The sequence below is a fragment of the Myxine glutinosa genome, chromosome 4 (genome assembly GCF_964187855.1).
Source record: "Myxine glutinosa chromosome 4, kmMyxGlut1.1, whole genome shotgun sequence".
NCBI lineage: Eukaryota > Metazoa > Chordata > Myxini > Myxiniformes > Myxinidae > Myxine > Myxine glutinosa.
In genome coordinates, this window is record NC_136264.1 from 217,258,144 (window position 1) to 217,285,636 (window position 27,493).

Genomic DNA, 27,493 nt, shown 5'->3' on the forward strand with positions numbered 1-27,493 from the left:
CTTACTTTTTCTACATGCGAAATTTGCATTTATGTTTATTTAAATTATACAATGGACTACAAAATGTAAATGTTTCATGATATTTGTTATATTATATCACCTTTATCTGTCAATATTGTTGAAATGAAGATCAAATAGCTGTATGTTGAAATATGTTGAAAAAGTCAAAACTTTACATGGGGTGTACTTACCTTTTCAAGTGACTGTACACACACATACACACATACACACATCCACACACCCACACACATACACACGTGCCCACACACCTACACACACACATACACACATGCACACACACATACATACATACACATACAAACACACATGCACACATACATACACACATACATACACACATACATACACACATACAGACACACATACATACACACATACATACACACATACATACACACATACATACATACATACATACACACACATACACACACACACACACACACACACACATATACATACACATGCACACATATACACATACACACATACACACACATATACACATACACACACATGCACACACACACACACACACACACACACACACACACACACACACACACACACACATACACACACATATACACACACATACATACACATATACACACACAGACACACACACACACATACACACATATACACACACACCCACATACACACATACACATATACACACACACACACACACATACACACACACACACATACACTTACACATATACACACACATACACACACACACACACACACACACACACACACACACACACACACACACACACACACACACACATATACACACATACACACACATATACACACATATACACACATATACACGCACACATACACACATACACACACATACACACACACACACACACACATATACACACACACATACACACACACATACACACACACACACACACACACACACATACACACATACACGCACATATACACACATGCACGCACACGCACATGCACACATACACACACACACATGCACACACAGCCTTTTATTGTTATAGATTGGTGTTACAAATAACTAATGTTGCTTATATCAAATGAAACAGCAATCTTGTTACTTGCTCCCAACAATGAACATCTGATAAGATCGATTGATTAAAATTAGTGAAATAATGTGTGATGTAAATTTTCACAGGTGTTTACATCTGATGGAGAGTTCCTGTTCAAGTTTGGCTCGAACGGTGAAGGTAATGGACAGTTCAATGCACCTACAGGTGTGGCTGTGGACTCCTTGGACAACATTATTGTAGCTGACTGGGGAAACAGCCGTATTCAGGTACCATAATTGTCAATTTACATGCTCAGTCACTCAGCTTTCACTGATCATACCTGTACACTGCCTTTGCTAAAGCATGTAGATGCAGCAGCTGTAATGAGATAAACTGGGAATGTTTCCATGGTTAGTATAGATTGTACAGAAAAGAATTATTGAAACAAATAAGCACTCTATTTACATTTTTACACCAATGTATTCACATAACAGAGAAAATATTGTGTGTGTTTCATGCACCATGAGAATGTGATGCCTCAAATGCCAGAAAACTGCCATGAGAGGTTTTACATGATGCATGACATGAACAGCATGTTCATTGAGGTGTCAAAGAACTTTGTTTATGACCTCTTTGGACACTCAATGAAACACATGGAAACTCACTCAGTTTAAACTTAGATTTATTAATCTCTTTTAACGCATGGTTATACGAAGATACAGTTATACTTTACAATCAAATAACCACATGACGCGACGTTCAGCTCTCTCTCCCTCTCTCTTGCTTCCTTCGACGATTCTCAGTCCAGTCCTCCTCGTTTCTCGATCAGTTCTTGGTTAATAGAACCCTGTCCTTTGATCTCGTTCCAGTGGAATGCAAAGGTCACTTTAACGCCAGCCTTCCCGGCGCCATTCGGACATCTGGAACAATTAACTCTGAGCCAAGTGAACATTCTACCTCCACTTGCATTGTCCAAGGTCACACGGTTATTCCCCAGATGGCCGACCGCTTGCTCCAAGCTCATGGCACCCCCTCCTTGCATGATTTGAGGATCCTTTACATTGCAGTACAATCCAACCACCCTAACAAATATGACTTATATATTTATCTATTCTTCCACAATCCCTCATTTTTTCTTTTTGTTTATATTAACCATGAATCTAAACATCAACTTATTAAATATTCAAACCACAAACTTGGTAATTCAATTTCCTAAGGCATACACCGTCATCCTGGAAGAATCTAATCACAAAACATTTCTTTATTCTTTGACTCTTTCCATATTGATAATGCAATTCAATTCATTTGCATAAAGCATACAACCCTTCACCTTTACCACAACGATTTCAGTTCACCATTTAAAATAATAAAGCATCTGGAACATTTGGCAATACGTTTTGCTTCAAAACAAATATTGACTTTTTGTTTGAAAAGAAAAGAAGAGGCTGATCACTCCTGTTTGAAATTCAAGTATGAAACATTTTCTTCTGATGTCTTCATAGCACCTACACTATTTCGCGTAGGATTACCCGCTGTTGTGATAGCAGGGCGGAGTCATTAACTGACTCTGCTCTGCATGTATCATCCTTGCCACTCTTGCTGTGAATCATAGTAGATTTGAACAAAGCCTTCGTCCATTTGTAATCGACTTGCCTCCTCACTCATCATGAGTATGGAGCAAGTCTTGATGTGATGTTGATTGGCCAGCAAGATGTGGAACAGGGATGCCAGATGCATCCGCAACGATGTTGGGACCATGGCGTTCAAGTTGTCCATGGTCCATACCAGGAGCAACCAGCAGAATCGTGCACAGCTGTTATGGAGGAAAAGGCACAGCCGTTCGCTTGCAGCTCCATGCTAGCTCCCCGGAAGTTGGTGAAGTAATGACAAACGTCACCGCCTCCCGTAGAAGTTGCAGGTAAAATGTCGTCGTCCTGCAATTGCTGACGTGATGAATGTTCGAGGCATTCGAACAAAAGTAAGTGATCGCCTTTTCTTCCATATGTTGCAGTGTGATCCAGACAAATGGTCACAAAAATTTCCCTTGGTGAAGGTAAGCATCCATCTCCAAGTTACAAAGGAGAATGTCTTCATCATTCTTTGAGAAGGAGGGTGTATGCCAAGATTAACTTCATTTTAGCCACAAATTTTCTTTCTCGAACTTCTTCCCAATTTTTTTTTTTTGTATACTGAATCGAGGCTCGTGAAAGAGCTGACATTTATTTCACAAACAAATCAACCAGACAAACAAAATATATAAAAAGAGGGAGCGGAAGACAAGAGAAGGGGAAGCACACAAACACTTGAGGGCACACAACATTTAAGAGCAGGGAGATGTGTGGGAGGGAGAGGGCTTGGGGGGAGGGGGGTGGCAGAAGTATCAAACACAAGGACACCAAGGACTTCCAGGACAGAAGTTGGTATTTCAAAAAAGTGGAATTGGGGTGAAATTAGCGGGGATAGAAAAGATCAATGTTTTGGATGGGGGAAGATAAGAGATGGTGGTGAACAGCTGTTTTAAAGACCTGGAGGGTGGAGTGGGATTGAAGAGAGTGAGGGAGTTTGTTCCAGAGGCGGGAGAAAAGAGGAATGAAGGAGTGAAGGTGAGCAGAGAGTCTTGATTTTGGCAGTTTAACCATAAGAGGGTTGCAGGCAGATCTTGTGCGACCTGTAGGAATATTTGCTGGACTGAGCCCAGAGAGAGCTGGGGGGGGGGGGGGGGCAAGGCCAGAGAGGAGTCGGTAGAAGACGGAAAGACCACCAACCTGCCTGCGGTGAGTGAGTGAGAGGCCCTTGGAGTTAGCTTCATCGCGAGAGATTCCAATGATTCTGAATGCTTTGGTTTCAACAGCGTGAAGACGAGCTAGGTGTGAGGCAGGTGCACCAGCCCAGAGGGGAGAGCAGTATTCCATTGAGCTGTGGATGAAAGCCTTGTATGTGGTGAGGAGCTCAGGTGTGCCAAGGAAGGACTTCGCACGACGGAGGATGCCCAGTCGGCGACTGGCTTTGGAGGCCAGATTTGAAATGTGGTTTTCCCAGTAAAGATCATGGCAGATAGTGAGACCCAAAAGCTTGAGTGACAGAACTTCTTGGAGAGGATTATTCAGAAAGTGGATGGGAGGGTTGTCCAGTCGGTCTTTTCGGAGAGACATCGTAAGAGTGAGATTTGTCAGGATTGAAAGACATGTTCCACTTAGATGCCCAGAATTCCGTTAGCACTCCTTTTGGGATGTGATCTGATCTTATCCTTTTACTCAGCCATATCTGAATCTGCTTTCCACACACACTGAATCAGATAGGGTACATCTTATCATAAAATCACCATATTTTAACTAATCATATATTTCTTAGAACAGTTTCACATTCAACCATTTGTTGTTTTCTTTAAAATATTCAAAAGGTTATATTCATTTATATGCGTCACACAAATAATATTCAAATCAGGTATATATTTGACTACTAAACTAAGAATAGCATTTAAAATTGCTTTCAAATCAATATCGTTTGAAAATTAAACTCATGCAGTTATTTTAACACTACTGCAAGGAAATAAATGCATTAATAATGAGTGTGTATTATTAAAATCACAAACAGGAATATCTAGTTCCCAACAAATCTTGCAAACAAGCAAACTATGCATAATGTATTATTATCATCGTCCTCCTCACTTTTTTCTTCTTTAACAGTGTCACTTATGGTGATATGAGTTCACTGATCTGATAAAACTGATGCATTTCATAACATTTTCATTATGCCATCATCTTAACTCTACTGTACTCATTTGCAACATTACTTGATTCAATCATTTAAGCTCGGTATTATTCATATCATCTTAAAATCTTCCTATTTTGGGTCCATATTTGTTTCTATTCTAATCAACCTCCTATGGTTTATCAATTCGTTCCAAAATACCGCAATCAAAGGTTTTAACCAAAGCTCTACCAAACTATTTCCAATTTGAACTCAAAATACTAGTGAAACAATTATTCGAAGAATTAACTTTCAAGAGGTCAACAAATTCATTCTATAACCAGATCTAATTTTCCCCATCCAATAGTTTGCCTTGCCAAATGTCATATTATAACACTTTAATAAACCTTCAAAAAATGTTTCCCATCTCAACAACTTCCCTTTTACAAATAGCCATGTGTAAATTACTTATTTAATTACTATTTTCTCTCAATTTGTTTGGCCTAAATGGCCGCAAAAGTGGCTGCCAACATGCAGTACCTTTTTATCTACCAAGCAAGTGCTCGTCCACATAAGCCCTCTACCAAAATGTTGTTTTTAAAAACAAATCTGGGATTTCTGATTACATGGATGCACACTCTCAGGACATTTCAGGCTGCTGTTAACAATCCACTATGATAAATTAATTCCTTTACCCACAATCAAATAATTAACACAAATTGAGGATATTATGCCTATCACATTCATTTATAGATTCATTACGTTGGATCTAATTTTTTTTCTCCCACTGCTATAAGGAAGAACAATAGCTCTTATAAGTCTTTGTAATATCTCACTTAATTTACCCAGCATCGAAGAATTTATTTACTATCCATTCCCCTTCTGTTTACCAGTGACTTTGTTTAAACTCCATAACTTAATTTGCTGAATCCCATGTGTGCAGCTACCACTTCTTGAAACCCCTACTTTTGTAGAAAATATCCAAATAAGTGGTTTTACGCCCCTTAACTGTTGCTCATCCATTTCTATGCAACTAGTGAATACTACTGACACCAGTATGCCAATATAGGTGTGCCAGATTAACAAATATGTTGCAGGTACACGTAACATCGCGTTCTGAGGTTAAATAACGTAACAGCGCGTTCATGTCTGCCCCTTGGTTTTAAGATTCACAATGCATTCCGTTTTAAAACTCACAATAGTTCAATTCAGCAAGATTTTCTTTACTATTTTCCCATATCATCTATGCCTAAGACACATCCATACATACAGCACAATTTATATGCTGATAAAAGTCAAGTTTATATATGTCAAAAATCCATGAGCAGAGTACTCTGGGAAGTCAGTGTAAGACCTCTTCCAAATTTGGCTAATTTTGTACTCCCTCATTTTTTTATGAAGCTCATATCCATAAATAGCTGTTATGCTCATATAAATTCTATCAAAAATGGAATCCCAAGATTACTCACAATGTTACTATTAATTAATGGCTGCTCATAACCCAGCACATCAAATCTTTATATTCCATCTCCCTTGACAAAAGAGATAATGTTCATAATCAAATTATATTTCTATTTTATTTTACGAATCCTCTGGATATTTGATTCCATCCACATGAAACTATCTATTTCCAGACGAGCACATTGTCGGTTTCAACAATCTTGTAAGATTGACACACAAAAAAACAAAAACACAAACATTTACACACAAAAAATACACAAACCCATGCATTATGTATATTTGTTTGCATTGTAACCATTATTAACAGATCAAGATGGGTGTCAATTTTATGTCCATTTCATAAAATTTGTCCTTTAATTTTAGAAATGCTAATACACAAATAGACAAAAAATTATTTTTAGAAAACCCCTATAATGTCACATTTAAATTACCCTTTTGGTTCCCACAATAATTTATCCAAATTTGACAATACATCCATTTACATGTCAGTCAACCACTGACCTATCAATCATACCAAAGAATAGTCCAAAATTCCCACCTGATGATCATGTGACGCTTGTCACTTGGTTTCCAAAAAATTTGCAAAGCAATGTTCCACACCTTTGTAAATTTTTAAAAATTGTTTTGCCCAAAATGCTCCCTAAAACCACATTTATAATTGGCAAATATGAGGCTTCCAGAATGAACTCTAATTCTGGATCTTTTAATTCATGGTCCAAAAAAAAAAATATCCAATTTTGGCATTTTATCAATTAATTATTAATTTGCTAACAAGCAAAAAAGTAAAAGTCATTCTTGCTCCGAAAACTTTTCAGACACAAGAAGCATCAGCAGTTATTCATGTTGGTCTAATGATTTAATCTGTTGAGGCCAGTCGTCATTTGGGATCTGCAGCAATGAAGGCCTAATCGTTATCTGAGGTACCGGTAAACACTGGTACCCTTGATCTTGGTTTGTCCTATGAACTAGTCTTCCTATTTGAATATGGACACCGTCGTTTCCAGTGTCCCATATTTCCACACTTGTAACATCGGTTTCTGTCATTGCCTGATCTGCCCACCTGCTCACTTGTATTGGTGGGCTGCATCTCTGGATCCCTGGGCTGCCAGTGCGATCTTTGGTTATCTCCTGAACCAAGAAAAAATTCTCTGTACTGTTCCTTTTGGGGAGACAAATGGGAATCAGATGGGACAACTGTCACTTTTATTCCTATTTTCGAGGGCAGTTGTGCATTTATCTCCTCCAATGTATCCTGTATTCTTTTTATTTTAAGTTCTAGGTCTGTTATGCGTTCTTGCTGTTCCCATTTTCTGGATTCCACATCCCAATAATGGAATGCAAGCCAGTCTACTGTTAAATTCTGTTGCTTCCTGGCTTTCAATTCTTGACCTAATCTCTCCAATCGACTTCGCTCAAATGTACCATCTCTTGGAAACTCCTTAGCATGTCCCTTTGTCCACAAATACCAATTCTCAACCTCTCTAATAGCCTCGACACCATAACGGTCGTACATATAATATGCACAAGTACCTTTTTGTGGAATATCTGGTTGTCCTTGTGTATTCTTACAGGCTCCATTCCCCATTCTGCCTGTATGTGAATAACACTCAGTATTCACTCAATGTACCAGGTAAATTACTAGGATCTGTGCTTTGGAATACACCTGTACACACCTGTACTATATGTACTGTAAATAAAATCTACTAGGGTTTGTTCCACCTTTTATCAAAGTGTAGCGTTGGATGCGTTGTTGCCTAGCTTGTTCCTATAAAGCTCCACTCGTACTTCCAGGAAGGATCTCTCCACCTGTTCAAACGGTGATTTCCAGAGAATCTCTCTCACCTCTGGCTTTTGCACAACCCAATCTCACAGATCGGTATTGCAGATGAGCCAAATGGGTCAGTATGAAATGGGTGAATCCACAGATCTCCCGTTCTGTTGAAGGGGGAATCACACAATGGTAACTGCATATATATATATCTATATATAGACTTACTAGTCCCTGGTGTTGGGCTAGCGGCTAGGGTGCCGGCTTAGGATCCGAGGATCCTGGGTTCGAATCCCGGTCGATCGCTGAATTAACGCCAGGGGGGTTGACTCAGCCTGTCATCCTTCCGAGGTCGGCTAATTGAGGACCAGTTCACTGGTAATTCCCTGCTTGTCGTAAAAAGGCGGCAAAAAGGGTTGGCGTCAGGAAGGGCATCCGGCCGTAAAACATTGCTTCAAAAAGGGGACCGAAAAACAACAACAACCACGGTTCCCGAAAAAGGACAACCCCCGCTTGCGGGGAAAAATGGCCTCTAAAGGTGTTTTTTTAAAAAAATCAATATTCATCAATAAATCAAATTAATTATTCAATTTTAGATGATTCCCTCCATAAGCCTTTTCCCAATGTTGGCAGAACAGTTTTATCTGTTGACTGAGATCTGAGATCTGTGATCATTGGTCGGCACCTCTAACCCACACCTCATGTCAATTGACGAATCACTGTTCTGTCCTCAAGTCATATCTGACATATTTTTCCAATCTTGTCTGGCCATTGTATCACAAATTCGACTTTTGCAACCACTAAAGGCAACTCATCCTTCATTCGTGAGACAGTCAGCCAAAATTGATCAGACAGATATGGAACAGTTCATTGGGAAAAAATATCTCGATTTGAATGGTACCCAAACGTCTTGACAATTAAAATTTGGATTCAAACAGCGTGAAGCCGAGCCAGGTGTGAGGCAGGAGCACCAGCCCAGAGGGGAGAACAGTATTCCATTGAGCTGCGGATGAAAGCCTTGTATGTGGTGAGGAGCTCAGGTGTGCCGAGGAAGGACTTCGCACGACGGAGGATGCCCAGTCGGCGACTGGCTTTGGAGGCCAGCTTGGAAATGTGGTTTTCCCAAGAAAGATCATGGCAGATAGTGAGACCCAAAAGCTTGAGCGACAGAACTTCTTGGAGAGGATTGTTGAGAAAGTAGATGGGAGGGTTGTCCAGTCGATCTTTTCGGAGAGACATAGTAAGAGAGTGAGATTTGTCAGGATTGAAAGACATGTTCCACTTGTTTGACCAGTCTGTGATTTTGTCCAGGTCTTCAGAGAGTGAGGAGGCTGCAGACTGCCGATCTGAGGGAAGAGGAATGGAGCGGCAGAGAGTGGAGTCATCAGCAAAGAGATAGAGAGAATTTTCCAGAGAGTCGGAGAGATCATTGATAAAGACCAGAAAAAGCACAGGGCCCAGCACACTTCCTTGGGGAACTCCAGCCTGAACAGGAAGGGGAGAGGAGAGAAATCCATTCAGGGCCACACGTTGACTACGACCAGAGAGGAAGTCCGCAAGCCATGCATGGAGATTTCCATGGATACCATAGGAGGAGAGTTTGGTGAGCAGAGCTGGGTGCCAGACCGTATCAAAGGCCCGTGATATGTCAAGGGAGACAGCTCTAATTTCCTGTTTGGCATTGAGGACCTCCATCCATTGTTGAGACAGCAGAAGCAGCATGTCCAGAGTAGAGTGACCTGGTCTGAAACCAAATTGATGGTCAGAGATCAAGCCATTGGAGAAGAGGAAAGATTTCATATCCGAAGCAATGATGGATTCCATGACTTTGCTGATAATTGGGAGCAGGCTGATTGGTCTGTAGTTGCAAGGATCTGTTTTTGCACCTTTTTTGTGTAAAGCAGTAATGTTTGCTGATTTCCAGGATGCTGGCAGATGACCTTGAGCAAAAGATAGGGTGAAAAGAACAGAGAGAGGGTGAGATAGAGCGGCAGAGCAGGATTTTAGGACCCGTGGGCTGATGCCATCTGGTCCAGTTGCAGAATCAGAGTCGAGGTTTGACAAAAACTCCTCCACCTTGTCAGGAGAGAAGGTCACAGAGTCCAGGAGCAGTTTGGTTCGACTGGGAAAGGTGGGAACAGAGAGAGATGGGTTTGGGACTAAGGATTTTGAGGCAAACACAGAGTTGAGGCATTCGGCTTTGTCTCGTGCGATGTCAACTGTGTGGCCATTTGAGGTAAGGGAGGGGATGGAGGGGGAACAAACACCAGAAACGGATTTGACCAGACGCCACCAGGATTTGGAGGAAGGAGACAGGTTTGAGAGTTCATTCTTGAGTGAGGAGAGATAGTGCTTCCTGGCACTCCTGAGGGTAGACACACACTTGTTCCGAGCTTGGTGGAAGGAACTGAGATTTCCTTCAGTTGGATTAGCCTTCCAAGAGGCAAAGGCAAGTTGTTTCAGGGCAACTGCCTCACCACAAGATTCAGTGTACCATGGACGGGAGGAAGGGTAAGACAACTGAAGGCGAGATGGGATAAATCTGTGCATGAGAGAGATCGGTTTGCTTTGGAAGAATTCCCAGGAAGAATTGATGTCAGAGGCAGTGGAGATGGGAGACCAATCCAGACGATTGATGGCTGCTTGAAGACCGTCCCAGTCGGCCTGAGTGAAATGCCAGACTCGTCGACGCTGAGGAGGCTCTCTGAGAATGGCCAGAGAGATGTCCACTTTGACAAGCACATGATCAGAAGAACCGATTGGAGCAGAAGAAGAGCAGCAGACATTAGCAGGGAAGTTAGTCATAACCAAGTCTAGAAGTGAAGATACTCCATTGGCTGAGATCCGGGTCGGGAAATTGACAGATTGTGTCAATCCCAGTGAGTCACAGAAGTCCTTTGCTGAGGTGCCATGACTGGTGAGAGAGGAACCCACACCCAACCAGGTGGCATGATGACAATTGAAGTCACCACATATGAGGAAGAGAGAGTTGGGATGAGTGGATAGAAGTTGGTCCATGTTGTCAGACAGTGAAATGTAGATGGAGTCATCACTGTTTGGGGGACGGTACAGAACACATATGAACAAAAGGTTTGGAGCGGAGAGGAAGCCGTAGCCAGAGGTACTCCTGGGGGTGAGGAGGAGAGAGGGCAGTGCAAGGAGAGTGAGGAAGAGAGTTTTTGATAAAGATAGCCACCCCACCACCAGGCCGAGGCTCAGGTCTATCATACCGGAGGAGGGAGTAACCAGGAAGAGATATTAAGGAATCAGAGACATCTTGAAGGAGGAAAGTCTCTGTTAAGCAGATCAAGTCTGGATTGTCAGAAGCAACCTGTATGGAGAGATCAGTCAGGTTTGAGCGAAGGCCCCGGATGTTTGAGGTCCATACCGTTAATGAAGAGAGAGGGGGAGCATCGGGTACAGGACAGGGGAGGGGAGGAGTAGGGTAAGATGAAGGATGAGAGGGGGAGGTAGGGAGAGCAGTTGTTAGTGTGTCAGCGATTGCAGAAGAGTTCCAAGAAAGGGAAGGATGAGGAGGATGAAAGGTTTGAAGGTGAAGGGATGAGGCACAGTGAGGGGTTGTTTGAGGGGGGGCAGAGGAAAGAAGAAGGTTGGGGGGGGGGTGGAGGTATGAGATAGAAGGGAGACGAAGTGGGGAGGAGGCAGCTTTGAGGAGGAGGGGGGAGGAGGGAGAATTGGAGAGGAATGGTATGGGGGGAGGTTTGAATGGGAGGGGTTGTGGGGGAGTTTTGAAGGGGAGGAGTGATGGGGGAGTTTAGGAGGGGAAGGGCAAGGGGGGAGTTCAGGAGTGGAAGGGCAAGGGGGGAGTTCTGGAGTGGAGGGGCAGGGGGGGAGTTTAAGAGTGGCGGGGCAAGGGGGGAGTTTAGGAGTGTAGGTGCAAGGGGAGGGATTTGGATGGGAGGGGCAAGAGGGGAGTTTAGAAAGTGGATGATTAATGAAAGATGAACATTGAAAACAAATTGGGTTTGTTGTGATTTTCAAGTTAGCAATCCGGTTCAGAATGATGGAGGAGGGATGGAATGAATGTGAATTTAGACGATGTAGTGAGGGAGACGTATAAGATATTGAATTTCTTTTTTTTGAGGTGGAATGAGTTGGAGAGGAAATTGAGAGAAGCCTTTTAAATAGGAAGAAAAACAGCGTGTTGTAAAATACCACTGAGTAAAACACTGAAGGGGAAAGGTTATACATATTTAAATAATATTTAAACAGAACCGTGAACAATCTTATGTGCACAAAAATACCAACGGGGGGAGAGCCGAGAGGGACCACCACGAGTCACGTGAAGGGCAAACGGTGGATGGCAAGGAGTTAATGGGGGTGGGGCGAACAGCACACCTGGACAGAAAATACAGGATGAGTCAACAGTACACGTGGAGAAAGGAAAATATGTTTTGTTTTTTTTGTTTGTTTGTTTGTTTGGTTTTTGGGGATGGGGGGGGGGGGAGGTGGGGATTTAGAACGTTAGACAGAGTATTATGTTCGGGGTAGAAGGGAAAAAAACTAAGAGCCAAGCAAAACACGATTAAGATAACAAACACCGACGGGGGTACAACTACAAGGCCGCACACGAGGAGCAGAACACGATTAAATAATTACAAGTTACAGGAAATTCAAACCAAAAGTAACTATAATCAAAACAATAACGCATGGACGATAAAATAACGAGTTGAAATTTGACAATCTATCTGGGGAAATGGGGGAGAAACACGTGGTCGAAGAACGAACGAACGAACGAATAAGAATGAATAAACGAATGAGAACAGAGAAGGAAATGTTTTTTTTTTGGATTTTTTTGAGTTGTGATTTACACAAGGAAGAGGGCTATGGGGTGAAAAGATTGGGAAAACAGAGAACGAAAGTTATTGGATCACAAAAACACGGACCGCTGAGAGAAAAAACAAAGCCTCAAGGTTGTTCAGTGTTCACTGTACAACTACAAGGCCTCAAAACACGACCCGAATTAACACGATTTTCAATACAGGTATGAAAGATTTGCACCGAAAATCTTCATCGGGAGACAATATATACACCATAAAATAAATAGTTATAACGAAAATACAAATGGGAACAATTACTTAACTTCGATTTCGATGGATAGCATGGAGAGCTGAGAATAAACGAACCCTCGCCAGCAAGACCGGAAACGGAAGTCAAAAGTTACTTATCAAAATAATGAATATTTATTATGTTTTACGGCCAAAATCCACACAAATTGACTTCCATGACAAGGAACGTGATGATGTCATAACGCATGAATGTACTGTACTTCCGGATATTTACCCCGACAATTTTGCCGTTTTACTTCGTAACAAAAAATTTGAACCATGTCATGTGACAACCACAGTTTTGTGTTTTTCTCGGCACTACCGCCCACTACTAAACCAGCCGTGATTTGACAATATAGTACACGCAAACTGGCGTGCCGAGGTCATATTTAACAATCACCCATCACTCAATGCAGTTAAGATGAGATGATGATGAGGGATGATGAGGAGGTGTGAGAAGGGTGAGGTAGGGGTAAGTTAAGGTTGGGGGGTGCGCGGAGATCAGAATGTGGTGAGGGTAGAGACGCAGTGATGGGGGAGGAAGGGGGGGTCGGGGGGGGGGGGAAACTCCCTCCTCACTTTAACGTGTGTGTGTGTGTGTGTGTGTGTGTGTGTGTGTGTGTGTGTGTGTGTGTGTGTGTGTGTGTGTGTGTGTGTGTTGGCATTGTTTACGTGTCGCCACTTAAATGTGGTAACAGTTACGCGTCGCGTTTGTGAACGCTATCTCCAACATGAATAAATAATTTTCGTGGTAAAAAATGCGATCGCCACTTCCGGGTTAATTTTTTTCAACTTATACACCGCCCTTTTTATCTGTACCGAGAAAATCTATAACCGTGTACTACTGTACTGTAATTAATCGCAGTCTATTAATATACTGTACACGAACGAAACATTTGCGCTGCTTCTCTAAATGATGCTTGCGTACGTGTCAACCAGCGAAGCGATGTAATATGCTGCGCACTCCGCCCGTGCGTACCGTGTATATGAACCGTGTATTTTGCATCGCGGGCATTCTGAGCACTTTGCGTTCATTGGCTGTCCATCACAGCAGCATTCGCCAATCCCCAACCGTCCCTGCATGTGCACTGCACGGAATTTTGAAAGCACGTTTTACAAATTGCATGCAACCGATATGAATTACAGCATTTCATAATGCTGTCACGAGCACCCGACCACAAAACCCATTCGCCCATTGCCAAGCTGGAACACTAAACAATAACAGATAGCGATCTCGGTGCGCTTTTCGTGCGCACGTCAAACGGACTGCGGAGCGATGGTTGCATGAACCGTGTGTTTTGCCTCGCGCGCTCAACGTTCAGGGCGATGAGGACGCTGTGTCCATTAATCCGCACCTGGCTCCGTACGTAAAATGTGAACAGCGAGACCACAACGTCTCTTCGCACACTTTTTGTCTTTTCCGAAGACCGTCAGATCTTCTGGAAGATCACTACGTTGTATCTTATCGCCCTATCATGGTTTATCAATCGGTGAAAAGATACAGAACATATATTTTACTAAAAAAAATTGACGGCTCAGTACGCCGTCATGGTTGACAAACACCGTCTAGATTTTGCACACAAATAATGTCAACAATAGATGCAATGTGAACCTTACCGCCTAAACGGATCGTTCACAAATGTTCGCAATCCTTCCCTCAAAACCAACCTACAGTGTTATCCAAACAAAAATATGCCATATGGTAAAAAATCAATCAATAATTCCCAAAAAAATAATTGGATGTTTCCACGGGATTCGAACCAAAAACCGCTATAATTTCGTCCCAGCATATTTAACCGCTCGGCCATTTCCAAGTTGGGAAAGACAAAAAAATAACAAATATATATCTCTAAATGCCACGCGTCTCATACACGTTGGACTGGCAAAACTCGAGTGCAAAACTCGAGCGCGCGTTGCACGCACTCGGGTGAACTATGTACGTGTACGTGTGCTCAGCGTATACCCACGGTTTGACTCACGAAGCGGTAACTAAGCATGCGAACGCACTTTGCGTCCCTGTTCGAGCATCACAGAGTGACGTCACGATACGTGCCGCGGATAAATTATGCAGCACGATGGCCATCGCTATGTAAAATCGCATTTACTGGCGCCAAAATAAGTCTATCAAAGTCCGTGCGTTACCAAAACAATCGTTCACAAATTATGTACGCACATCGCTGCAACATAGCATTTCGCTACAAAAATCGGAAATGTGTTCCTGGCGTCCAAATCTCAGTCACACCGGGTTCTCTTTGCAGACACTGTGAAGATTAGCAGGATATATCGGACACACAAGCAAAATTGTCATTCCTTTGCTTCTGAGTGCCGCTGCCGTTCCCCCCAGCATTGCAACCATGTAGGGCCACCACTTGTCAAAGAACTTTGTTTATGACCTCTTTGGACACTCAATGAAACACATGGAAACTCACTCAGTTTAAACTTAGATTTATTAATCTCTTTTAACACATGGTTATACGAAGATGCAGTTATACTTTACAATCAAATAACCGCGACGTTAACATGACGCGACGTTCAGCTCTCTCTCCCTCTCTCTTGCTTCCTTCGCCGATTCTCAGTCCAGTCCTCCTCGTTTCTCGATCAGTTCTTGGTTAAATAGAACCCTGTCCTTTGATCTCGTTCCAGTGGAATGCAAAGGTCACTTTAACGCCAGCCTTCCCGGCGCCATTCGGACATCTGGAACAATTAACTCTGAGCCAAGTGAACATTCTACCTCCACTTGCATTGTCCAAGGTCACACGGTTATTCCCCAGATGGCCGACCGCTTGCTCCAAGCTCCTGGCACCCCCTCCTTGCATGATTTGAGGATCCTTTACATTTCAGTACAATCCAACCACCCTAACAAATATGACTTATATATTTATCTATTCTTCCACAGAGGTATGCTAACCACCAAAGGAAGCAAGATAACACTGACGTTTACACATTAACCTTTCGACAGGGAAATTGACCCTCACCACCTTGTGGGTCTTTAGCTCTTGGTCTGACGAAAGGTTAACATCTGAAACATCAGCTTTTCCTTTGTTTTGTACAGAGATTAGCATAGCTGTTGAATCCATCCGTCGATCTACCTGTCCGTTGATGTAGATTGACAATTGCCTTTACTAGCAAGGCTAGTTCTTCATTCTACAATTTTTCACCAGTCGAATATTTTGTTTGTAGCAAACCTTCTTTACCCAGTGTGGCGTACCAATGACCAGTTCGCCAATTAATTATTGAGGAGGTCATAGTTACGACAAGTTCCAAAAATATGAATGAACGAATGCATAGTCCTCTGCCTACATTTAGAACTACAACGACACTCGGTAGAGTGAATACGTCTGCCAGAATGAAAGTTATTTATTTATTTGTCCACATAGTCGACGCTCAAGGGAAGAGCTCATATTAGTGCACTGAATGGATCAGGACACAGCAGGCCAAAATAAAGAAAGAGAGAGTGGAAAAACCAACAGCAGAGCCAAAGGCCAAGATGGAGGCAGACTTGCACAAAGAATGGGTGTGAGGAGAAATGAGGAGCAGGAGAGGATGCATGGGGTGAACAAGATGGACAAAAGGAAACTCAGGAGTGGAAACAACTGGAAATTTGGAAGGAGAAGGGATAGGGGAGGGTGCTTACTAGGGTAGAAAAAATCATGGTTTTGGATTGAGAATAATCTAAGATGGTGGTGAACAGCTGACTTGAGGATCTGGAGGGAAGAATGAGATTGATGAGAATGTGGAATTTGGTTCCACATGGGGGTTGATGGTAGACCATGTGAGCCTTGCAGAGACCTGGGTGGGAGAAAGAGCAGAGTATGCAAGCCCAGAAAGGAGACTGAATAAGACAGAGATCACCGACCTGTCTGCACGAAGTGATAGGCCCATAGACTCAGCTTTTGCTCAGTTGGCAGCTGGATTTGGAGGCCAACTTTGAAATGCATTTCCCCAACAAAGATCATGGCTCATAGTGAGACCTGACCTTTCTTAAGAGTATTGTTGAGGAAGGATATAGGAGGTTTTCCAGATGGTCCTTTTGGAGAGAGTTAGTGAGAGTGTGAGATTTCTCAGGATTGAAAGACATATTCCAGGTGTTTGACCAGCTTGTGATTTTGTCAAGGTCTGAAGAGAGGGAAGAGGCTGCAGCCTGCCTGTTTGAAGATTGAGGAATGTCACGGCAGAGGGTGGAGTGATTATCAGCAAATATATAAAGAGGATTTTTCATAGAGTTGGAGAGATCGCTGATGAAGATCAGGAATAAGACAGGGCCTAGAATACTGCCTTGGGCCACTCAAGCCTTGACAGGGATTCCGTTGAGTGCCACATGTTGGCTACGAGAGCAGAAGAAGTCAGTCAGCTATGTGGGGAGTTGGCTTTGATTGCCATAGGCAGAGAGTTTGGAGAAAACCGCAATGATGGATTCCATGACCTCACTGATGATTGGAACGAACCTGCTCGGTCTGCAGTTGAAGGGATCAATTTTTGCACCTTTTTACGTAGTACAGTGATGTTGGCCGATTCACAAGCAGATGGAAGATGACCTAATGCAAATGAACAGCTGAACAAAGTAGAGAGAGAGAGAGAGGATGTGTAAGAGCAGATTTTTAGGACACGTGAACTGATGCCGTCAGTTCCAGTTGCATCCATAGAGTCGAGGGTTGAAAGAACCTTCTCTACCTTCTCAGGAGAAAAAAAAACAAAAAAAAAAAACAGTCCAGGAGTATTTGGGTACGACGGGGAAGGATGTGTTTCAAGAGTTAAGGGTTGGGGACACAATATTTGGAAGCAAATATTGAATTGACGCATTCAGCCTTCTCATGAGTGGATCGGTTATGGTGCCATTTTAAGGGATGAAAGGGGAGCTTACTCCAGAGACAAACTTAACAAGCCACCACCCGGTTTTAGAGGAGGTTGACATGTTTGAAAATTCAATCTTCAGGTTGGACAGATGTTTTCTGGTTCTGAGAGTGGACACACACTTGTGGGATTTGTGGAATGATCTGAGATTTCCTTCAGTTTGATTTGCCTATCAGGAAGAGAAGGCAAGTTTTTTGAATCCTGTGGTGGTGAGGCACCTACATTCACTGTACCCTGGACAGGAAGAAAGTTAGGATAATTGAAGATGAGATGGGATGAATGTGTGCTTGAGAGCAGGATTATGTGGAAGAATTCCCAGGCTGAGTTAACACTAGGGGCAGTAGATATGGGAGAGCAGTCCAGAAGAGAGATGGCTGCTTGCAGTCCTGCCATTCTACTTGAATGAAATGCTAGACTCGCCGGCATTGAAGCCGCTCTCTGAGAATAGCTAAATATGTTGACTCTCTCAAGCACATGATCAGATGAACCAATTGTGGCAAAGAAAGAGCAGGAAACATTTGTGGAAAAGTTAGTCATCACCAAGTCCAGAAGGGAGGATTTGCCATTGGGAGAAATACAGGTGGGAAAGTTCACAGATTGAGTCAGCCCCACTGAGTTACAGAAATCATTTGAAGTGCCACAGCTGGTGAGAGAGGACCAACACCCAGCCAAGTTGCATGGTGACTATTGAAATCGCTACATGAGGAAGAGAGAGTGGGATGAGTGGTTAAAAGTTATTCCACGTTCTCTGAGAGAGATGTACAGTGGCCTGCAAAAGTATTCACCCCTACCAATAATGCCACATTTAGATTAATTAGCAATTATGTCGAAACAATTTTTCCAAATTAACTTATTGAAGATGAGAAACTAATAATTCATAACTGAAGAGATGAGAAACTAAAAACTGTTATAGTTGAAGGAATTCTTCAAAAGCAATTTGCTCTCTCTCATGCACAGATGCATCCCATCTCGTCTTCAGTTGTCATACCCTTCCTCCCGTCCATGGTACACGGAATCTTGTGGTGAGGCTGTTGCCCAGAAACAACTTGCCTTCACCTGCTGGAAAGCAAATCCAACGGAAGGAAATCTCATTTCCTTTCACAAAGCCCGAAACAAGTGTGTGTCCACCCTCAGGAGAGCCAGGAAACAATATCTCTCCGTTCTCAAGACCGAACTCTCTTATCTGTCTCCCTCTTCCAAATCCTGGTGGCGTCTGGTCAAATCTGTTTCTGGTGTTTGTTCCCCCTCCATCCCCTCCCTCACCTCAAACGGCTACACAGGTGACACTGTACGTGAAAAAGCCGAATGCCTAAACTCTGTGTTTGCCTCAAAATATTGTGTCCCAAACCCGTCTCTCTCTGTAACCACCCATACCCAGTCATACCCAGTCATACCCAGCTGCTCCTGGACTCTGTGTCCTTCTCTCCTGACAAGGTGGAGAAGTTTCTGTCAATCCTTGACTCTGATTCTGCAATTGGACCAGACGGCATCAGCCCACGGGTTCTAAAATCCTGCTCTGCCGCTCTATATCACCCTCTCTCTGTTCTCTTCACCCTCTTTTGCTCAAGGTCATCTGCCATCAGCTTGGAAATCAGCCAACATTACCGCTTTACACAAAAAAAAGGTACAAAAACAGATCCTTGCAACTACAGACCAATCAGCTTGCTCCCAATAATCAACAAGGTCATGGAATCCATCATTGCTTCTGACATTAAATCCTTCCTCATCTCCAATGGCTTGATCTCTGATCATCAATTTGGATTCAGACCAGGTCACTCTACTCTGGACATGTTGCTTCTGCTGTCTCAACAATGGATGGAGGTTCTCAATGCGAAACATGAAATCAGAGCTGTCTCCCTTGACATATCTCGTGCCTTTGATACGGTCTGGCACCCAGCTCTGCTCACCAAACTCCTCTTGTGGTATCCATGGAAACCTCCACGCATGGCTTATGGACGTCCTCTCCACACAGTCAACTTGTGGCCCTGAATGGAATTCTCTCATTTCCCCTTCCTGTTCAGGTTGGAGTTCCCCAAGGCAGTGTTTTGGGGCCTGTGCTTTTTTCGGGTCTTCATCAATGATCTCTTCGACTCTCTGCAGACCTGGACAATATCGCAAACTGGTCAAACAAGTAGAACATGTCTTTCAATCCTTACAAATCTCACACTCTTACTTTGTCTCTCTGAAAAGACCGTCTGGAAAACCCTCCCATCTACTTTCTCAACAACCCTCTTGAGGAAGTTCTGTCACACAAGCTTTTGAGTCTCACTATCTGCCATGATCTTTCCTGGGAAAACCATATTTCCAAGCTGGCCTCCAAAGCCAGTCGCCGACTGGGCATCCTCCGTCATGCGAAGTCCTTTCTGGGCACTTCTGAGCTCCTCACCACATACAAGACTTTTATCTGCAGCTCAATGGAATACTGTTCTGCCCTCTTGGCCAGTGCTCCTGCCTCACACCGAGCTTGGCTTCACGCTGTAGAAACCAAAGCTTTCAGAATCATTGGAATCTTCTGTGATTAAGCTGATTCTGAGGGCCTTTCACTTACTCACCGCAGGCAGGTTGTTGGTCTTTCTGTCTACTACCGACTCCTCTCCGGCCTAGCTCCCCCAGCTCTGTCTGTGCTGTGTCCCCCAAATATTCCTTCAGGATGCAGAAGAACTGCCAGCAACCCTGTTCTGGTGAAATTGCCAAAATCAAGACTCTCTGCTCACCTTCACTCTTTCATTCCTCTTTTCTCCCACCTCTGGAACAAACTCCCTCACTCTCTTCAATCCCACTCCTCCCTCCAAGTCGTTAAAACAGCTGTTCACCACCATCTGTTATTTTTCCCATCCAAAACCTTGAACTTTTCTTCTCTGTTAATACATCCCAAATCCACCTCTTTCAATCTCCGACTTCATTCCTGAAATTCCTAGTAGTGTCAATTTGTTTATACCGTGTACCCCTTCCCTTCCCTTCCCCTCCCCTCCCCTTCTCCCCCTCACCCCGGCCCTCTCCCTTCCACAGATCTCCCGATGTCCCTGTTCTCTGCTGTTGTTGTGCTTGTGTGCTTCCCTTTCTCTCCCCATCTTGTCTCCCCCGCCCTTTATTGTTTTATGTGTCCGTTTATGTTTTTTAATGTGCTAATGTGGTTTAATGTGCTCGCTCTTACACGAGCCTCGATCTTGTGTACAACAACAAAAAAAAACTTTTTGAGATATTGTGCTTTATATAATTTTTGGTCCCATCTCTCAATGGTGACGACCCACTTAGAAAGAAAAATTCTTGTATCCGGATCCGGATCTCCAAAATCTAAATGATTTGTCCTTGTCACATATCCATCCAGTCCATTAAGTTTCATCCAAATCCATCCGTAACTTAAAACAGACAGATATACAAACAGGGATGAAAACACAACCTTTACCACCTTTGGTGGTGGAGGTAGTAAAAACATTGAACAAAGGTCCAGGTAAGCAAAGGTCCCTTATTAGGAAGTTGAAGCAACATGTGTTGCTTGACATGCATAGGTGCTGCACAGTATGTGCTGGTATTGCACAGCAGACGCTATTGAGTTGGCCATAGTAATTTCATGCACAAGAACGACCCATCATTTTTTTGCGGGTCCTTTTGTACCTACCAGTTACGAACCATTTAATGTGTGTAATGTACTCGTTTGTAGCAACGTAGGGCCGTTCATTGCTAGTTTTCTTTGCTTGAGTAACAATGTTTTTCTTCTCCCATCCACGCTTCAGGTTTTCGACAGCTCCGGATCTTTTTTGTCCTACATTAACACTTCGGCTGACCCACTATATGGGCCGCAGGGCTTGGCCCTCACCTCCGATGGTCACGTCATTGTGGCAGACTCTGGAAACCACTGTTTTAAAATCTACCGCTATCTGCAGTAGTTTTGATATTCTTCAACAGTGCAGGCTGCTTTACAAAGGTGGCATGCAAACTTGTGCTTCTCACTTGCCCGCACACATCACTCTTCTTGCTTTGTTCATGCTCTTTAAGTTTATAACCTCAGCTAAGTAATTTGAAAACGTTGCACTATGAATGTCTTGGTCTTTTTTTTTTTTTTTTAATGACACTAACACTTGACATTTTTAATGACGTGTGTGTGTGTGTGTGTGTGTGTGTGTGTGTGTGTGTGTGTGTGTGTGTGTGTGTGTGTGTGTGTGTGTGTGTGTGTGTGTGTGTGTGTGTGTGTGTGTGCGCGTGCGTGCGCGTGTCACACACACACACACGTTACCAAAAGTATTTGTAAAGTGAAACTTTTTGAGTTATTTATTCACAACCATTTCTATAAGTGTTTTTCTACATTTGATAGCAAGCGTAGCTCGTATTCTATCACTCACACTTTGGACCCAGATTTTGGTCGCAGTCTTCCATAATAGTGGTGTTCTACGTTTTGAAGCTTATCAGACTCAATTTTTTGCATACTGTATACTTTTGCAAGATATGTATATTGTATACTTTTCCAGGATATGTATACTGTATACTTTTGCAAGATGTGTATGCTGTATACTTTTTCAGGATATGTATACTGTATACTTTTGCAAGAGATGTATACTGTATACTTTTCCAGGATATGTATACTGTATATTTTCCCAGGATATGTATCCTGTATAATTTTGCAATATATGTATACTGTATACTTTTCCAGGATATGTATACTGTATACTTTTGCAAGCTATGTATACTGTATACTTTTCCAGGATATGTATACTGTATACTTTTGCAAGATATGTATACTGTATACTTTTGCAAGATATGTATACTGTATACTTTTCCAGGATATGTATACTGTATACTTTTGCAAGATATGTATACTGTATACTTTTCCAGGATATGTATACTGTATACTTTTGCAAGATATGTATACTGTATACTTTTCCAGGATATGTATACTGTATACTTTTGCAAGATATGTATACTGTATACTTTTGCAAGATATGTATACTGTATACTTTTCCAGGATATGTATACTGTATACTTGTCCTGGATATGTATACTGTATACTTTTGCAAGATATGTATACTGTATACTTTTGCAAGATATGTATACTGTATACTTTTCCAGGATATGTATACTGCATACTTTTCCAGGATATGTATGCTGTATACTTTTCCAGGATATGTATACTGTATACTTTTCCAAGATATGTATACTGTATACTTTTCCAGGATATGTATACTGTATACTTTTTCAAAATATGTATACTGTATACTTTTCCAGGATATGTATATGGTATACTTTTGCAAGATATGTATACTGTATACTTTTCCATGATATGTATACTGTATACTTTTGCAAGATATGTATACTGTATACTTTTCCAGGATATGTGTACTGTATACTTTTCCAGGATATGTATGCTGTATACTTTTCCAGGATATGTATACTGTATACTTTTCCAGGATATGTATACTGTATACTTTTCCAAGATATGTATACTGTATACTTTTCCAGGATATGTATACTGTATACTTTTGCAAGATATGTATGCTGTATACTTTTGCAACTTATATATACTGTATACTTTTGTAAGATATGTATACTGTATGCGTTTCCAGGATATGTATCCTGTATACTTTTCCAATACCTGGAAGGGCCCAGGGTCCATTGCGATGAAAATATTGCAAACCCCTGGTAGCTGTTACTTGTTCTATGTTGAAGGTTATTCATCTCTACGTCATGGTATCTTGATTACAACATACTTTTGATACCTACGACACCTTGTAAGTTACATGCTGCCAGCAGGGTTATCAGGTTGCTTTCAACTTCGGGTGGGCTGTCCCAATACTTTTGGTAATTGTGTGGGTGCATGCATGATGAGTGCTTCTTGACTTTGCTGCTGTTTCTAGATTTGTGTAGCTTGAGGTCATTGCTAAACAAAAAGATCATTGCTAAATGGATAATATGGCTACACGTGAGAACTAATTGTTTAATCAGTCCAACTTTGCGTGCGGATTGGCACTTGATCGCAGGTTCTGTGAAATGGTTCTACGGCCCTGTTTGAGATCCGCAGAGAGGATCCCACCCGATGCTAGGGTCCATGAAAAGGCGGACACCCGGCCCCGTTCACCTGGACTCCACGGATGGGATCTCACCTGGTCGCAGGGTCCACAAAGAGGTCCCAGGGCCCCGTTTAGGATCCAGTGAACTATTCCAGTGGAAACCCTGAAGTCTCGTCATCGTTGCTCACATGGTCACCTTTTGTTTGTTGTACCTTTGTGTTGTGTCGATATCTAAGTTATTGAATTTGTTTACATATTTGGTTTTTTGTCGTAGCATCATTAGGAAGTTTAGTAAATACATAAACCCGTTTTCTCAAACATTATATGAAGTGCTCGTGTGTTCATTAAATGTAATTTGAAAGGACAGGTAGGTTTCATGGAAACCCTGGATGTTTGAAGCCGGTGAGATTCGGTTTTTGTAAACGGTTGTTTTGAATGTCCCCGGATACACCTTTTGTATTTAAATACTGCAACAATATTTGGAAATTGAATTCAAGCAATTGCCACAGTACAGTAAATGGTAAAGTAAGATTCACTTAACTAGTGAGCACGGTGTATATTATTTGTACATAGTCTCAGTGGATGTTTGGTCAGGCGTGGATATGAAGGTATACAAGGTGTACCGAAAGCGATACTGTGGTTCTGCATATTAGATTGAGCTTTTATTTTCGTGTCCATAGAATGCTTGCTGATGCTGATGCTGATGTCCATGTGCTTGTGTAGTGGAGCTCTTTAAAATGCTATACTTTCTTGACTATGTGATAAAGCTTCTCGGTATTACCCTATCACATATTTCCCTCTGCTTGCTCTAACCTTCACATTCCTTCCTACAATTCCATGCATTGGCCATTTTGCACACCGCACACTTTATTCTGATATGAGCGCTCCTGTATCCTCGTCAGCACGTCCCGCAAATTTCTAAATGGGTCACGTGACTTGGCACTCTTCCAAGGATTGGGCCTCATCAACACATCTCATCAATTTTAAAATGAGTCACGTGACTTGGCACTCTTCCAAGGACTGGGCCTCATCAACACAGCTCATCAATTTTAAAATGAGTCACGTGACTTGGCACTCTTCCAAGGATTGGGCCTCATCAACACATCTCATCAATTTTAAAATGAGTCACGTGACTTGGCACTCTTCCAAGGATTGGGCCTCATCAACACATCTCATCAATTTTAAAATGAGTCACGTGACTTGGCACTCTTCCTAGGATTGGGCCTCATCAGCACATCTCATCAATTTTAAAATGAGTCACATGACTTGGCACTCTTCCAAGGATTGGGCCTCATCAACACATCTCATCAATTTTAAAATGAGTCACGTGACTTGGCACTCTTCCAAGGATTGGGCCTCATCAACACATCTCATCAATTTTAAAATGAGTCACGTGACTTGGCACTCTTCCATGGATTGGGCCTCATCAGCACATCTCATCAATTTTAAAATGAGTCACGTGACTTGGCACTCTTCCAAGGATTGGGCCTCATCAACACATCTCATCAATTTTAAAATGAGTCACGTGACTTGGCACTCTTCCAAGGATTGGGCCTCATCAACACAGCTCATCAATTTTAAAATGAGTCACGTGACTTGGCACTCTTCCAAGGATTGGGCCTCATCAGCACATCTCATCAATTTTAAAATGAGTCACGTGACTTGGCACTCTTCCAAGGATTGGGCCTCATCAACACATCTCATCAATTTTAAAATGAGTCACGTGACTTGGCACTCTTCCAAGGATTGGGCCTCATCAACACATCTCATCAATTTAAAAATGAGTCACGTGACTTGGCACTCTTCCAAGGACTGGGCCTCATCAACACATCTCATCAATTTTAAAATGAGTCACGTGACTTGGCACCCTTCCAAGGATTGGGCCTCATCAACACATCTCATCAATTTAAAAATGAGTCACGTGACTTGGCACTCTTCCAAGGATTGGGCCTCATCAACACATCTCATCAATTTAAAAATGAGTCACGTGACTTGGCACCCTTCCAAGGATTGGGCCTCATCAACACAGCTCATCAATTTAAAAATGAGTCACGTGACTTGGCACTCTTCCAAGGATTGGGCCTCATCAACACAGCTCATCAATTTAAAAATGAGTCACGTGACTTGGCACTCTTCCAAGGATTGGGCCTCATCAACACAGCTCATCAATTTTAAAATGAGTCACGTGACTTGGCACTCTTCCAAGGACTGGGCCTCATCAACACAGCTCATCAATTTTAAAATGTGTCATGTGACCTGGCACTCTTCTGATGATTGGGTTGTTTGGAGCATGAGGAGGGGAGATACAAATCTGGCTTCTAAGCATTTACTTCGACAGCTTCCTTACTAATCTTCCTTATTGGCAATTAAATGTTATTTTCGTTTTTTCGTTTTAAACATGTGTATGGAGTTTTATTTATTAAAACTGTTTGTTGCTTGAACAACTAGAGTTTGTAGAACACCTTACCTCATATATTTGTGAAAGGTCGTGGGCGGGATGTGCATGTGGCAAATTTGATTGCTCGTGATGATGTCAAATGCTGTAATATTCTGCACGGTACTGCTAAATGGAAGGGTTTGAAAGTGCCAAGAAGGTGATTTGTGCTCCACGTTGTTCAAGTATATAATTCAATTGAAATAAAATAAAGATTTTGAAAGTTGTAGAAAAAGAAACTATCCCGGAAGTTTACTGCCGTTGACGCAGCAGTTTTTACACCACCTTATTTAGCACGTTCCATTAGTTCTTCGTGCCTGTTGTTTATGTTGTTTATAACATCCAAACAAGTATGTTTCCTGTTTGGAATGATTTTCCATTTTGTTTTACTGCCAGACAGACAGACAGGCAGAGTAAAGAAATTATCTCGCTTCTCTCTGGACATGTCCAGAGAAGAACCACCTCTTTAAAGGTGGTTCTTCTCTGGACATGTCCGATCGATCGGGACAAATTCAGAGCCAAAATACGGTGACACGGCAGACTTTACTTCCTATTGATGTTCCAATTTGTGTTCAAAATACAACATTAAATTTAAAAGAAATGATTCTTCAGTCATAAACGGACGACGTTGTGGACGGACGCACAGACAGACGGACACACAGACAGAAAAAATGTTTTGCCAAGTCATGAGTGGAGATGAGCAGTGATCCTGGAAAAAGGAACTCGCTCATGAACTTCTGAAAGGCTAACGAAGACCATTCAGCCATCTGAGGAAAAATGGCGACACACAGACAAATATCTCTCTAATAGCAGACACTAGCATAAAGCCCGTCAAAAATGACAAGTTGGAACAGTCTATTCGACGGTGCAGCCACGTGAGCATGCCAAAGTCTGAAGCCTGGGCCTCATGTCAGGTGTGCTTTTATCTTCTTTATTTATTAGACGTCATACAAATGTAATGTATCTATATAATTATAAAATTGAAATCTTGCGTGTTTGTATGTAACATTCGATCGGTCCGGGGGCGTGGCTTACCCCTTTGAGAGAGTAGTAATATCCACCATTTTATTAACTCGCATAGCTTTGAGGCCTGTTTTGTAGGCCCGTGGTGTCTTGCTCTCTCTCTCAGATTTATTTCAAATCAAATTCGATATATCATTTCATTTTTC

General features: G+C 42.3%; 1 protein-coding gene across 5 annotated transcripts in view; it reads left to right on the forward strand.

Moving 5' to 3' along the window:
• LOC137425715 (tripartite motif-containing protein 2) overlaps positions 1–26,554 on the forward strand; it is a 190,778-nt gene extending 164,224 nt beyond the window's left edge. For all 5 annotated transcript variants that reach the window (XM_068114427.2, XM_068114431.2, XM_078777029.1 and 2 more), the window contains 3 exons: positions 1,196–1,336; positions 21,623–21,813; positions 23,861–26,554. In XM_068114427.2, the coding sequence (XP_067970528.2) occupies positions 1,196–1,336; positions 21,623–21,775 (294 nt within the window). In that variant the 3' untranslated portion in view covers positions 21,776–21,813; positions 23,861–26,554. The remainder of the gene's footprint in view (positions 1–1,195; positions 1,337–21,622; positions 21,814–23,860) is intronic.
• Positions 26,555–27,493: the final 939 nt, after the last annotated feature.